Below are 16174 nucleotides of genomic sequence, written 5' to 3' on the forward strand. Positions count from 1 at the left end.
GTAAGCATGAAACCTGGCATTGGGAGAGGTTCTGATGGAGGAGCCTGGGCAACTCCTCTGGCAGGACACAGACCCGGCAGGTAAGCGCAAGAAACATGATAGGAAACAGCCCAGAAAAGGCCATGGAAAGCTACACACTGGCATACAATTGGCAGACGTGGGGGCAACACCAGGCTGAACCTGTCCACGTCATCCACTGGCAAATCCAGGCACCAGTGTGGGTCGACCTAGGGTCGGTCGCAACAAAGACTAGTGCACAATATGGAATGCTGAGGTGAGGTTGCCTGTACCAGAAGGGACCGCAGCGCCCAACCAGCACACGTGAGAACAAGAAAGGAAGGGGGCAGAGCCGGCAGGGGAATAAGGGAGGGTTCCTTTGCAGGACAGCTACTTCCGCAGGACAGCATGGGCTGGGATAAGGGCAGACCAGACTAGGCAGAGCTACCACACCTTTGAGCCCCATGTGGACTAGATCAGGGAAAAGCTGGGCTGGGCGGATTATTCCTACTGGTACAAACAAAATTAAACTGGGCAAGGGTTGTTTGGGCTTAGACGCAGCATCAGCTGGAATCTGGGAGTGGGAGAGGCCTGGGAGGGAAATAGTGGGCTCATCCCTCTTGGGTTACCACTTCCACGGGAGGACATAAAACTAAGATAGCGGCTGGGGTGGAATGGGGTGTGGGACAGACTGGATTACTGCTACACTTACTGGCAAACCAGGGTAGGGGGTGGGCCTGGTGGGGGTTATTGTGGGTCGCTCCAACCTAGGCTGCAGCTCCCACTGGTTTATGTGAGGACCAAGTATGTGCTGGGCAGAACCAGGCTGGACTGCAATGCCCAATGGTTCCAGTGGAAGTCGGGAATGAAAACAGAACCAACCCAGCAACTGCAACCACCAGCTGATTGGAGTGATGGACGGTGCCAGGCCCTGTACTGGTTAGCACATACAAGAAGTTTCTTTGGAGATCTTCCTAATCTAAATGCTGGACTCAGAACCCTAACCAAGAAAAGAGAGAAGACAGAACAGCTCAACCAACCATCTCAGCTATGATGGACTATGTCAATCAGTGGATTTTTCAAAGCCCTCATAGTGCTTGGAGTGGCAAGATTGACAGCAATTCATAACTGTTGCAATATCAAAACCACTTGAGCAAGAACCTCAGAGCATGCCCTACATCTGGGACCTGGGGAGGGTGGGAAATTGGGTGGGCCTTCTCCCTTAAATACCCCCCTTTAAACATGAAGGTAACAATATGGAAAACATACTAGTATTATCCACTTTCATGTAGCCCTTGAACCTTCTTACCCTAATTAACTATGTAAAGAATGTCAAAATAAAATTTTATAAAAATTAAAAAAAAAAGAAAGAGCAAAACCATCAGAAGCACATACCTTGAACTCTCGCTGTAGCTGTCACTCTTTCTATCATTTTTCCACTCATCCTCTTCTGAAGAACAAGAGCCTTCACTTGCATCACAGGAGGTCTCCTAATTCGCAAGAGGGAAAAAAAATTTTCTCTGAAGTCAAATTGACACATCAAAAAATCTTCAGTCATCCCAATGGGAGATGAAATCATCTCAATGTAATCATCCATTAATAAAAACATAATCAGGTAAACTTAAGAAGCAGCCCTTTGCTTACCAATGCACACAGTATAATGCAGAAGAATTTGAATCTTTAACCCATGCACTATTCACCAAATCTACCAAGAGAAAACAGAAGCTGAGCCTGAAATTTGTTCCAACAGAATACGTGCTTAAAGCCTGAGACACGGAAACGTGAAAGAAAAAAGCCAGAAAAAAGCCAGCTGCAGAGACTCAGTGGGGCAGACATCTGGACAGCAAGCACACCCAGTCAGTCCTCAGCCCTGAGCTCAAGAAACTTTCATAGCGACTCATGAGGAAGAGTCTACCGGCCCCTCTTCACGGACAGGGACACTGAGGCTCACAGACTATGAGACAATAGTAAGTTACAGCATATAAACCAAGAAAGAGGCTAACGCCTGTTCATTATGCCTAAGCAGACAAATCAAGAGTAAATCAATCATTTACTGACAGATTACGTAAGTCTAAAAAAGAAAATGTGATTTAATTAGAAAGTACCAAGGAGAAAATTCTAAATGCGTGGCAAAAGACCAGAGAAGAAAAGTAACAGGAAAGATGACTTAGAGCCAGGATAGCAGTCCGCTACAGCACAAAGATCAAGGGTTGAAATTAATATTGATGTTGAACACTCTTCTCCAAAAGAACTGCTTTCCTTCCAAAAAGTCACAACCAATGATACATGGTCATTAAGACTCAAGTAAAGGGGTCAGCATGAGACAGCTTAGACATCCGTGTGAGGCATGTCCCAAGGCTTTGGGTCATTCTCTGCTGTATTCCCAGACCATCAAAAGGGAGCTGGATAGGAACTGGAACAGCTAAGACTCAAAACTGGTACCCATATGGGATCCTGTAGCTTCAAGTGGGAGCATCAGCTGATTGACCACTGCACCAGGATCAGCTATTGATATTTGTGTGTTGATTTTTAATCTTGCAACTTAACCAAACTTTCTTGTGAGTACCAATAGTCTCCTGGTAGTGTTCTGGCTCTCCTACGTGGAGGACTGTGTCACTTGCAAACAGGCATAGCTTGACTTCCTCTTTTCTGAACACCCCAGAAGCACAGGCAATCAAAACAAAATAAACAAATGGGATTACAGCAATCTAATAAGCTTGTGTACTGCAAAAGTAAACAACAAAGTGAAAAGGCAGCCAACAGAATGGGAGAAAATATTTGTAAACTATGCAAATATCACAAAACTAATATATCAGGATCTATAAAGAGCTTAAGAAACTCAACAACCCCATCAGGGTACTCTAGTGGCTAAAGTCCTCGCCTTGAATGCACTGGGATCCCATATGGGCGCCAGTTCCTGTTCTAGCAGCCCCACTTCCCATCCAGCTCCCTGCCTGTGGCCTGGGAAAACAGTCGAGGACTGCCCAAAGCCTTGGGACCCTGCACCCATGTGGGAGACCCAGAAGAAGCTCCTGGTTCCCGTGTTCAGACTGACTCCGCTCCAGCTGTTGCGGCCTCTTGGGGAGCGAATCAACAAATGGAAGATCTTCCTCTCTCTCCTCTCCTCTCCTCCTCTCTGTGTATCTAACCTTTCAATTAAAAAGAAAAAGAAGAGAAAAGAAACGAAACGAAACGAAATGGAGGAAGGAAGGGAGGAAGAGAAGAGATACCAACAAAATACCAACAAAACTGCCCAGTGAAGAAATGGCCAAAAATACATGAACAGGTGTTTTTAAAGGATGAAGTCCAATGGCCACAGAAGTGAGGAAGCTGCTCAGGATCACCAGCCACCAGGGAAATGCAAATAAAAACCACAATGAGCTTTTACTTTACCATAGTTACAATGACTATCACACAGAAATCAGAAAACAATAAATGTTTGTGGGACGTGGGGGGAAAGTATCCTAATCCAGCCAGTATTAGTAGAAATGCAACCCAGTGCATCCATTGTTGAAGACAGTATGGGGATTTCTGATAGCCGAAAACAGCTCTACCACATGGCCCAGCCATCCCACTACTGGGAATAGATCCAGATGAAATCACATCTGCAGCTGACAGAGCTACCTGGAACCCCATGTTTCCAGCAGTGCATTATACAATAGTTGCGATACAAAATCAATCCAGATGCTCAACAACTGATGACTGGATGAAGAAAATGTGGTACAAATACACTCTGGAATACTGATCAGCCATCTCTTCTGCAACTAAATGGATGCAACTGGAACCACCATGCTCAGTGAAATAAGCCAGTCCTAAAGACACAAGTCATAGTGGTCCTTGATCTGTGATAATTAACACACAGCATACAAAAAATGTCCTCTGTGAGCTGCACTGACTCTGGGATTTGATTATCGTGGTGACGGCCTTCTCTACACTCACGAGGAATAGGGCTTATCATTATTACTATCATTAGTATTACTCTACTTGCTCTGTGTATGGAGTTGAGCCTGTGATGGTGAAGTGATGTGAAAATGTTCTTGTACAAATTAGGAACAAAAATGAAGAAATAAGGAAGGAGAGGCTGGTGGCGAACGCAGCAGGAGCGGGACAGAAGCCTTCGCTCACTATGCTCCTACACTTGTATTAGGAAACGCATGAGATCTGTCCACTTCATATCATTTGAAATAAAATTTTAAAAAGCCAGGTAAATTTTCAAAAGTTAAACAAAAGCTAAGTGACTGAGCAGATAAACAACTAAATGTCTAAACAAAAACCTGTATGCCAGTTAATAACCAGCACTATTGATAATAACTAAAAACAGAAACGTCCCCTAGCTGATGAATGAGTAAGGCACATGTGGTCCCGACGTACCACTCAACAGTGCTGGGCAACAACTGTTTACACACCGCACACTGACATCAGCCTTGAGAACACTGTGAGAGGACCACAACATCATGTGCCACTGAAACGGCAGCGTAAGAAAACGCGCACACAGGAAGCACATTAGTGCTTGCCAGGGACAGGGAAGAGGAGAAAGAACAGCACAAACAGGTAGAGGTGCAGGTGACGGGAGCAGGGGGTGGGGGAGGGGACTGGCACTGCAGCACAGTAGATAAATCCTGCAACACCAGCGTCCCATCTGGGTGCTGGTTCCTGATCCAACGCTGCACTTCCAATCTGACAAAGCAGGGAGGACGGCCCACCGGTTCGGGCTCCCGCCACCCATGCAGGAGATATGCGGCTCCTGCCTGCAGTCTGGCCATAAAGCCCTCTTAGCAGTGAACCAGCCGATAATCACCTCTAACTCTTCCAAAAAAAATCTTTCTAAAAAGTGAATAGTGGTAATGATGCAACAGCCACAGTAATACTAGTGGTGGGTAATAACTCAAATGTAGTGACTATCTCAACAGAGTTCTTAAATTTTTTACTTAAAAATTTCTAATTATAAAATTTCACTGTTAACCTCTACAGAGTATAATATTTTCAAATAAATACAGCATAGACTCACAGTAGAGAATTAAATACATCTACAGCCATTGTGTGCTGTTTAAACTGACAACACTCACATGTCTTGCGGACCCTGAAGACTCATCTTCAGAAGATAACTCATGCAGATCTCTTTGACCATAATTCAGATATTTACGTCTACACGTCCTCTGTCTTGACTGTGACACTGGAACCACTGAGTCTGTCTGAAAAATAAACATGAGCAGGACAATCAATACCTAAGGACAGTGTCAACCAAACAGCCTTTCCATCAAGTTCCGGAAAGGACATAAGCTCAAAATAAAGGCCTGGAAAAGAAAATACTCAGGGCCTGCACTGTGGCACAACAAATTGAGCCATCCCCTTGCAGAGCCTACATCCCATATGGGCACCAGGCTTCAGTCCCAGCAGGTCCACTTCCAATCCAGATGCCTGCTAATGCGTCCTGGAAAACCACACAGCGACAGGGTCTGTGCCATGCACATGGGAAGACCAAGAGAAAGTTTGTCTCCTGACTTGAGCCAGGCCAAGCCTCAGCTATTTGGGGAGGAAAACAAGGGGTGGAAGATCTGTTTTTCTGTCTCTAGTTTTGCTTTTCTAATATAGTAACTAAAAAAAAAATACATCTGTTCTTTAATATGTGCCACTCTGGCATACACTGTTAACTTAATCTTCCTGTTTTTACTTTTATGATCTGTAGAAGACATAAAAGGGATCAGCTGGCAATGACTGATGCAAGTGTGTCTGCCACCACGGCACAGAGCAGTAGAATGTCCAGTTACTGGACAGCGTGGCTCACCCCCAGCGAACACCTGTACAGCCAACTACTGGATGAGAGATCTCTCACTCCCTCTCTTGATCCTTCAAATAAAACTTTAAAACTGTACACGGAACAAATTTTAGAAGAGAAAGCCAAAGACGGAAGCATAAACTATGTACCCGGTAGCCACCTCAGCAAGGTATGTTAGCATGAGAGGATTTGGGGACGAGGCTCGTGCATTACAGTAAGCCTGCTCAGGCTCCCAGGAGAGCAGAGGAAGGCGGGACAAGTCCTTGAGCCTCTGCGTCCAGCGACAGACTCCGATGGAGTGCCTGGCTTCAGGCTGACCCCCGCCCTGCTGTCACTGCCGAGTGCAGGATGAAATGTCTCATCTGCCTCCCAACCGTTTCTTCACACCAGCAAGACGTAAGAAAAGAAAGCACTTCAACTTTTCCTAACTGCCCCTCCATGAAATTTAATTCCACAGATAATGTTACATATATATTTATATTTATATGCAATCTATACATGAAGCTCAAAGTCTATGGAAAATGAAATTAAAGGGATAAGTTCATTTTGGTACAATTTCTCAAATCCATACAAAACTATCTGGTTCTCAAAAATATGTGATAAACATTTTAGGTATTCTTGCTCAATGTGGAAGTGAAAACTAAAACTTTCAAGTACAAACATTAAAGCTGTTCATATTAACTTTTATTACCACTTGCCAATTAACCCCAATTTAACAACATAAATGGCATTAAATTACACATACAAACCATACTTACATAAAAACAAAGGTTTAAAAACCTCTCAAAACTTCCCATGAAAGCAAAATACTGGAAAAATTAATTTAAGAAATTATTTTAATGGGCTAAATTTTGGACTGTCATGAAATCTATTAACAGGAAAATCCAGAGAAAGAAACATCCTACTTCAGCAGAAAGTCACAACACTCTAGGTATCTAAGCAGCTCGCCCTGACAGCAGAGTGCCGTTACCTTCTGCGAGAGCTGGGCACTCTTCCTTTTTCTTCCTATTATGTAAAGATTCCTTTCCTCCTCACCTTTCTCCATCCGAAAATCTTCCAACTTCCTGCAAATTGAAATAATCCAGTTATATTAGTTACTGAACTGGTGAGTAAGTATAAAAAGAGGAAAAGCTGCTAATGAAATCAACCCTACAGATCATTCACCCATAACCCTGAAAGCCAATACACTGAATTCCTCAAATTGAAACAGTGTCAAAAATACAATATAAATATTAACAGAGGAAACTAGACATTGATTTTCATATTAACATAAAAATCCTATACACATGTCCCTTACCAAGAATGAACCATGAAGAAATAGAATTCCTAAATAGACCAACAATGTACAATGATCAGCAAAAATAAAAGTTTTCCAATCAAAGAAAAGTCTAGAACTACATGGCTTCACTGTTGAAATCTACCAAGCATTTAAAGAAAACTATCAATTGTTCTTACACTGTTAGAGATTACAATAGGAAATTCTTCTCACTTATTCCCGAAGACCACTAACATGTCTGGTACTAAGACATAACGAAAGCTACAAACCAACATACTTTATGAACACAGAGAAAAAATCCTCAACAAAATGCTAGCAAACCAAATTCAACAACACGCAAAATAGATAACACACCATGATCAAGTGGGATTAATCTGGATTCAAGGATGATTCAATGTATGGAATCCATAAATAGCTCACCATTAGAAAAGGCTATCTTCAGCAATTACTGAATGCTGGTGGTGCTGTGGGGAAGGTACCCTGACACACTGTGCTGAAGTGTGAACTAGTGCAACCAGAGAGGACAGTACAGAGATTCCTCAGAAACAGGAACATGCACCTGCCATATGACCCAGCCATTGCACTCCCAGGAGTTTACCCAAAGCAAGTGAAATCAGCATTCGAAAGTTATCTATACTCTCTCATGTTTCACAACTCAACCAACAACAGCGAAGATATAAAATCAACCCAACTGCCCATCAACTTATGATTAGATAAAGAAATTCTGATATAGTTACATGACAGAATAATATTCAGCCATAAAATCCTGTCTTTCTCCGGACATTGCGACTGCTTGGGGAGTGATTCAACGGACAGAGATCTCGCCCTCCCTCCTCCTCCTCTCTGTATATCTGACTTTCAAAACAAACAAACAAAAAAAAACTTTCACAACAAAATGGATATAACTGGAGACCATTTTGTTTCATGAAGTAAGCCAGTCTTTAAAGACAGATGCAAGTTTTCCTTGATTTATGGTAACATACAAGTCTAAAAAATGGCAATGTGTATGAATGAAATTGACATTTTGCTATTATTTGTAGCCTTTGTCCAGAATCTTGAGAAGCAATGACTTTTCCACTACTATCTGCTGAAATCTTTACCTGATAAAGGCTTACAACTGCAATTACAAAGAAAATTATTTAAGTACATGATTGTAAAAATCAAAAGGAAAAAAAAAGCAGGGAGGTAGAGTACATATGTTGTAATGCTTTAAAATTGATTATACATATGAAATGTTCCACTACATCAATTTTGTTAAAAATTAATGATTATTTGATATACTAAAAATACATACTAAGATGTATACTGGCATATTTGATATATCCCAGTATATCTGATATACTGGGAACCAGGAATGTCTTCTAGGTCTGTCATATGCGTGCAATGGCAAGCACTCTGAGCTATTCTCCACGACCTCCTCAGCTTATAAGCAGAGAGCTGCATCAGAAGTGGAGCAGCCTGGACACAAACTAGCACCCACAGGGGATGCCAGCTTGCTATGCCACAGCACCAGACTCTGTCCTTCCACCTTTCAAATACATAAACAAACATAAAAACCAGATGAAATTCCTATCTGATACATGCTGTATTTCCCTTCACTGTTACAAGAAACACTGCACATAATCCATTACCAATCCTACTGGATTATTCTTTACACCTCAAATACCCTGTTACCTGGACCCCTCACCAGCTTTAGTGGTCAAATGACGACAGAAATGCCGGATAGCCACACCAAGGAAGTTCCATTGACTAGAAATGGCCTTTTTCTCTTCTTTCTCTCTTCCTATGGCCTAAATCTCAAACTATCTCACCAAAAAGGACACATAACGACTGCAGCCTTGGCAGTGTTCTTAGGTATAGCAACTTAAAATTGAAAGCTGAGCTGCCAGTGACAACACAGACATCTGGGTCATGCCTTGCTGAAAAAAATCCATTTCTTCTAGGTCAAAGTAGTAATGCTTACATGTTTAAGAAACTATTCACATATTTCACTTCCGATCCCTGTTTGACAATGAGAAGTTATCCCAAAATGACACTTCCAGTTCTGATCATCATGAACCAGACAAAATTTAAGACTTAGTTGTACCACACAAAACTTTTTCATCACATTCCTACCATCTGTGTTTCACTTCCCACCATCACTGCACCAACTGCTAGACAAGTGCCTCCACTGCTGTGCGAGCTGAGACGGCAGGACAGTAAGAGCAGGTATGGTGGCACAGCCCGTCGGTCAGGCTGCCACCAGGACGTGTGCAACCTCTATTGCATCTAGCTCTCTAGAAACAGATCTGGGAGGCAGTGCCAGGGTCCCAGGTCTTGGTTTCAACCTAGCCAAGCTTCAGCTGTTTTCAGCACTTGGGAAAACAGACAGAAAATGGATCCACCATTCTTTCAAATAACTAAACAAATAAATCTTTAAAACATATTTTATATGATTATTCACACAACAAAATTAAAAACGTGTAAATAACCACATGAATATATCTTTAAAGATAAAAACCGTATAAATAGGTAACCTCAAACAAACCTAAATATGCCTAGTGGTACCTCTGGTACAACCACTCTTCGCTTCCAGGCTTGCAGGTCACGCTCCGTAGCCATCTGACTCCTCGGAGCATTCTGATGCATCTGCCGAACGCCTTCAACTTGTCCACTACGACGCAGGCCAATATTTGGGGGGGACTGGATATCTAAACTTAGTCTTCTAAAGCCTAGGAAAAAATCAGCAGCGTATTATTCCAAAAAAGACTTTCATATTAATATGTACTTGGCATGTAACAAAAGCACGTCTCCCTACTTGTAGGATATATACTAAAAATGGGCCCAGCGCGATGGCACAGTGGTTAAGGTCCTTGCCTTGCACGCCCAGGATCCCATATGAGCGCCGGTTCTAGGCCTGGCAGCCCCGCTTCCCATCCAGCTCCCTGCCTGTGGCCTGGGAAAGCAGTTGAGGACGGCCCAAAGCCTTGGGACCCTGCACCCACGTGGGAGACCCAGAAGAGGCTCCTGGCTCCTGGCTTCGGACCGGCATAGCATCCACCGTTGCGCTCACTTGGGTAGTGAATCATTGAATGGAAGATCTTCCTCTCTGTCTCTCCTCTCTGCATATCCGCCTTTCCAATAAAAATAAAATAAATCTTTAAAAAAAAAAAAAAGATATATACTAAAAATGAATAAATGGTTTGTGCACAGGAACTAGGGCTGGGGGCAGGCCTAGTGGGGATCATGGGGGGTTCACTCCAACTAGGCTGCAGTTGCTACACGAGTGTGTTAAGGCCAAGGTGGTGGGCAGGTTAGGCTGGGCCACAGTATCTATAGGTTTGCATATGAGGTGGGGCTGAAGAAAGAACTGACCAGGACACTCTAACACCAGAGAGTGAGTGAGAGTGAAAGAGTGTGTGTGTGTGTGTGTGTGTGTGTGTGTGCACACGCGTGCGTGTGATAATGAGGATGACAGACTGAACCAGACCCTGCACTGGCTGGCACACATAGGAGTCAGGTCTGGGGTCACATGAGACGAGGTTTCTTCAGGAATATCTTCCACCCAACTGAACCATTGAACTCAAAACTCCAACCATGGGAAAAACCACAGAATTTGGTTTTTCCCATGGTTGGAGCATGACCAGAGTGCATGTGTCAGAACTGGGCCTCCTCAGCTGCACATGGGGGACATGACACATCATGGAGACAACAGAGAACATCCACTACCATGGATGGCAGAACAAATTGGACAACTTCGCAGCCAACTTTTGTCAGCAAGTATCTGAGAGAGTGGAGACTCTAAATTAGACTGTATCAGCCAATGGACCTTGGAAAGGTTTCATTAACCTTGCAGCAATGACATCAATAGCATCTCAGAACTATCAAAACCGTATAAGCAGTACCCACAGAACAAGCTATATACTGGGGACCCTGGGATAACACTGGGTGGCCATCCCTCATCTTGGGGTCCTGATGCAGTTAGGCTGCTAGGAGCAGCCCTCTCCTCTCCCCCTTTCCTCCAGGTTCAGGAAGAAAAAAAAAAGATGGGAAGTAATTGTCTCATCAACTTTACCCCACTCCTTGACCTTCCCACATGAATCAGTGGTAAACACGGGTATACAACTTTCCCAACTATGCAAACATCATCAACAATAAAAATAAATTTATTATTAAAAAGTGAAACAGGGACAGGTGTCTGCACAGACACTTGTACAAATCTATAGTGCAGTGCCTGGGTTCAAGTCCCAGTTGTACTACTAATTTTTTCTGGTTCCTGGCTCCTGGCCTCGGATCGGCTCAGCTCTGGTCATTGTGTCCACTTGGGGAGTGAACCAGAGAATAGAACTTTCACTCTGTATCTCCTCCTCTCTGTAAATCTGACTTTCCAAAAATAAGTAAATAAATCTTTAAAAGAAAAAAAAGTCAAGCACCTTTAAGTAGTCTTTGATAATTAAAAATCAAATCCTGTCAGGGTGTTAGCAAGCAGATGGGAGTCAGTTTCTTTCTGCCCGTAAACAAGTTTTATTTTAGAAAAATGTATAATAAGATATTCATGTTACATGTTTATAAAACTGCAATACCTACTTTAAAGGTTATTGACAAAGCATGTGCCTTTCCTCACACCAACCTGAAGGCATGCCAACACACACTGTTTCCCATCTGCTCATTACCTCTCCGCGGGGTTTCTTCCCCACTTGGCAGTCCACTGGCGCTGGCGTCCTGATCCACTGCCAGTCTCTCGTCCTGCTGTTGCTGCAACTGTCTTATCATTCCATCAAGAAGACTGGACTCCGGGCTTCGCTCACCACTATCATTGCTTTGGAGGCTTATAATTTGCTCAATTACCTCTCCATCACCTATAATTTCAATGATTGAACACACAATCATCACACATAACACAAACCATAAAAAGAACAAGTGCACGGCAACTAAAGATACATCAATTTCAGGATTTCTATTCTCACAAAATCAGAATTGCATTAGAATATATACACTTTCACAACTAACTCTGAGGAAAGACTAAAAGCAATCAAAACCCTTTCTTATCACGGTATTACAAAAACCTCAACACGAGCTCTGAAATTCCTGGAATAAAAGCATAAAAAATTATCTCTATAAAGCTTTTATTACACTTTTTCACTTTAATACTCTTCGCTTATACCAGATATATTTCATTGAAATCTTACAGGGGGCTGCTGCTGTGGCATAGCCAGTTACACTGCCACTTGCAGTACTGGCATCTCAAATGGGCACCAATTTATGCTGTGATTGCTCCACTTCCAATCCAGCTTCTTGTTAATGTACCTGGGAAAGCAACAGAAAGGCCCAACTGCTTGAGCCCTGCAGCCACATGGAGACCCAGAGGAAGCTCTTGGCTTCAGCCTGCCCAGACCCAGCCTCTCTGGTCACTTGGGAAGTAAACCAGCACATGTAAGATGTCTAACTGTGCCTCTCGAATGAATGAAAAATAAATCTTTATTTTTTCAAGTAGCAGACACAAAAAACCTTCCAAACCAGAGCCTCTGACTAGAACAAACAGGGAAATTGCAAGTGATATCTGGAAGAGAAAGAAGCAATTTCTTTTCAACCATCTTTTTCAACGGACTTGTTAAAAGACGGACTAGTCCATTTTTCCATCTGTTTATTTACCTACGAGAAAGACAGAGACATTCAGTGTGCTGATTCAGTCCACAGATGGCTGTGCTATCCAGAGTCGGGCCAGGCCAACACCAAGAGAAGCTGGGATTGCAAACGGGTCTCCCCCGAGAGTGGCAGCAACTCCATCAGACACTTGAACTAGCATCAGCTGCTTCCCAGGTGCCTCGGCTTGCAACCAGATCAAGAGCAGAGCATCTGGGCACGGTGTGTGAAACGTCAACCGGAACTGGACCAGTGCCCCGCTGCTCTGCTGCTGATCTCGCTCCCTGCTGATGGCTTGGTAAAGTGACTAAAGATTGCCCAAGTACTGGGGCCCCTAGACCCCTGTGGGAGACTAGAAGAAGCTTCTGGCACCAGGCTCCAGAGTGGCCCAGTTCTGGCCAAAGCAGTCAGTCAGGGAATGAAGCAGCACATGGAGGACCTCTCACTGTTAACTCTGCCTTTCAAGTAAAAATAAATCATTTAAAATACAGCATGTGTATATGTACATGTTTATATGTGTACACACATACACACATACATATATATGTGAGAGAGGAAAGTAGCTGGGGAAAATAGGAAACAGATGCACAAACAGGTTAAGGAGAAGAGAAAAGCAACCGACGCAGCAGGCAGGATGAAAGCGGCACTCCGTAAGAAAGGCGGGCTCTACCAGCTCTGCCACATCACTGCCGCTGCAAAGTGCACGGAACACGCTTGCAGCATTGACAGAACCACGGAGGCTCTCCTGCTCCCAGGTCCAGGCTAGCACAGAGTCAGCAGCAGCCGTCAGCTGCACAGCTGCCATCAGCTATAAGTTACTTTCATTCTTACACAGGATTCTGAGTAGAGCAGATACCACGACTATTACCTCAAAGGAAGAATCTGATTTTCATGTCTGTATATCCTTTCTCTTTTCAGTAACATTCCTCACAAAAAACATTAAACAGGCTGATGATTAGTTAATGGGATAAAAGTGCTAACTGTGGGACCTGGAAACACGTCTAAGCACTCTGATTCAAATACTCCTTATGACACGTATCTTCTTTTAACATTAACTCAGTATATTACAGCAAACAAATTCTCATCTGTTTCTTACAGAAATAGAGTCATGAGGGGAAGGAAAAAGCAGGAAAGGCTCATGGTCATATGCTTAAGACCATAATCTACACACAGCATTGAACCAGCTAGAAGCTAATTAAAAATTTTAAAGAAGTTTAAAAATGAATTTTTCAATGGGCCCGGCATGGCCTACTGGCTAAAGTCCTCGCCTTGAAAGCACCAGGATCCCATATGGGAGCCAGTTCTAATCCCGGTAGCTCCACTTCCCATCCAGCTCCCTGCTTGTGGCCTGGGAAAGCAGTTGAGGACGGCCCAAAGCCTTGGGACCCTGCACCCGCGTGGGAGACCTGGAGGAGGTTACTGACTCCTGGCTCCAGATCAGCACAGCACCGGCCGTTGCACTCACTTGGGCAGTGAATCATCAGACAGAAGATCTTCCTCTCTATCTCTCCTCCTCTCTGTATATCTGACTTTGTAATAAAAATAAATCTTTAAAAAAATAAAAAGTAAATAGCTAACAAGTATCACTAGAAAGATATTTGTAGATGCATTACCGAATGATAATCCCATAGAAGGCAGAAAAAGGGGAGAAAGGACATATGGAACAGAAGACTAACAGTCCACAAGTTCTAACAAACATTATCGGATTAAATATGCAGCCCATAAAAAGCCTGTTTTAAAAGATTCAAAGATGTTAAGGATTGCAAATTAGAGGAATGCAAGCACTAACCAAAAAAGGTGGGACTGAATGTATTAATACCCATCAAAATAAACCTTCAAAAAAAAACTGGGGGCAGCCATCTGGTCTAGCAGTGCGGAAGCCCACCCCTAAGCGCGTGCCAACTGCATTCACCACCCCGGGTCCTGCTACCACACACCCTCAGAGGCAGCGGTCACAGCTCAGGTGGCTGGTCTCTGCCAGCCAGGGAGCACATCAGGACTGAGTTTCAGCTTCTGGGCCTCAAAGTGGCGTAATCATGGCTGTGAAAGGCATTTTGGGAGTGAACCAGTAGATAAGCAACTCACTCTTGCCTTTCAAATAAAAATTTAAAATGCATTAGACCTAATCAAGAAAAAGAAGATGAATACAAATGAGACATTCTACAAACTTCCTGCATTACTCTCTTCAAATGCATCACTGTCATGGAAGTAAAGAAGAACCTAAGCCAGATTCTGGGAGACAGAGGAAATGGAATACCTCCACGCCAGGATGATGCCAGATGGACATCACAAGAGGGCAAAGCAAAGACATCAGAACACTGACCAAACTGATCACAAACACAGAGAACAACATTATCTGAATTACATGGCCTGATTTTAATAATACACAGTTATAGGGAAGAGTACTATTTTTAGAAATACATTTTAAAGAATTCAGGCAGAAACAAGCACGTGATCCAGAATCCTCACCTCAAACAGCATAAGATACTGCAGACACAGAGTAACAGAAGACTTCAAAAGAGTACCATCTGGTGAATCTACAGGTACAGCAGCTCTTTGCTCTTTAAATTTATTAAATAAAAAATTTAAAACAAAAACAAAAGCACCTTCACACTTACTTGTGGCCACGTATCCGAGCTGAGGAACCAGGTGCTCATCTGCAGAGTTCTCTCGGCCTGGTACCAATCTCTGGTACTTAGTTGGATGAGGATTTCCATCCACGTCCACTAAGAATGGTGGAGGCATAAGATGAGGGGCCTGCTGAGTTTGCTCATCTAAGACATAATTATTAGAATCTCTAATGAGAGGTCGATAGTCAGTGTGGAAGAACATTTGATCAGGAATCTAGAAAAGTCAAGTTCACAGGATGACATTTTTCAGGTTTACATATAACATGTAAAAAATGCATGTAAACATATGTAAATAGACATTAAACAGCTAATCAAAATAAAAGATTAGCATAAACTATTTGCAAAGTTAATTTTTCCCCACACTATAAAAAAATATTTTAAATGACCTTTTCATATGGTTTGCTGCATCCAAAACCAAATATTAAAAGGTGTCCATGAGAATCTGTACAAGCAAAATGCTGTCCATCCTGGGAGAATTTACAGTCAAACACCGCTCCGTGTCCTTGCCCTTCAATCTAGGAAAGCCAACAAGACACATCAGGAAAAATTCTACACACCGACTTCTGACACATGCGTTTTTCTAATGTGAATCAAGTCTTGCAATAGGTCCCTTCTGAAGCAGAAATTTAAAGCAACCTTTGCTTTTAAAATATATCATTATCACAAACCAAAACTCATTTTAGATACTACTATTCTAGAGAACAAAATAAACTTGTAAGTTCTAGGAATTAGTTCTGCAAGTCACTGAATAAAGGCTCCACATCAATCCACAGTGAAGGTTTTTCTGTGCATTTTATAGGTGAATGACAGGCAACTGGTTAAGACTTGAATTTAATACGTATTAAAAAGTTACCTACTAGGTAAATTTTAATA

At 42.8% G+C, this 16174-nt stretch overlaps 1 protein-coding gene across 3 annotated transcripts in view; it reads right to left on the reverse strand.

The window, feature by feature from the left end:
- The window catches only part of BRWD1 (bromodomain and WD repeat domain containing 1), a 107884-nt gene that overhangs the window by 48212 nt on the left and 43498 nt on the right, over positions 1–16174 (reverse strand). For all 3 annotated transcript variants that reach the window (XM_040986630.1, XM_040986632.1, XM_040986631.1), the window contains exons 16-22: positions 15688–15816; positions 15290–15515; positions 11702–11887; positions 9577–9760; positions 6744–6837; positions 5064–5189; positions 1393–1487 (exon numbers count right to left, since the gene is read on the reverse strand). In XM_040986630.1, coding sequence (XP_040842564.1) covers positions 1393–1487; positions 5064–5189; positions 6744–6837; positions 9577–9760; positions 11702–11887; positions 15290–15515; positions 15688–15816 — 1040 coding nt within the window. The remainder of the gene's footprint in view (positions 1–1392; positions 1488–5063; positions 5190–6743; positions 6838–9576; positions 9761–11701; positions 11888–15289; positions 15516–15687; positions 15817–16174) is intronic.

Source organism: Ochotona curzoniae, unplaced genomic scaffold, assembly GCF_017591425.1.
Source record: "Ochotona curzoniae isolate NIBS_2020 unplaced genomic scaffold, NIBS_Ocur_1.0 contig_4516, whole genome shotgun sequence".
Lineage (NCBI taxonomy): Eukaryota > Metazoa > Chordata > Mammalia > Lagomorpha > Ochotonidae > Ochotona > Ochotona curzoniae.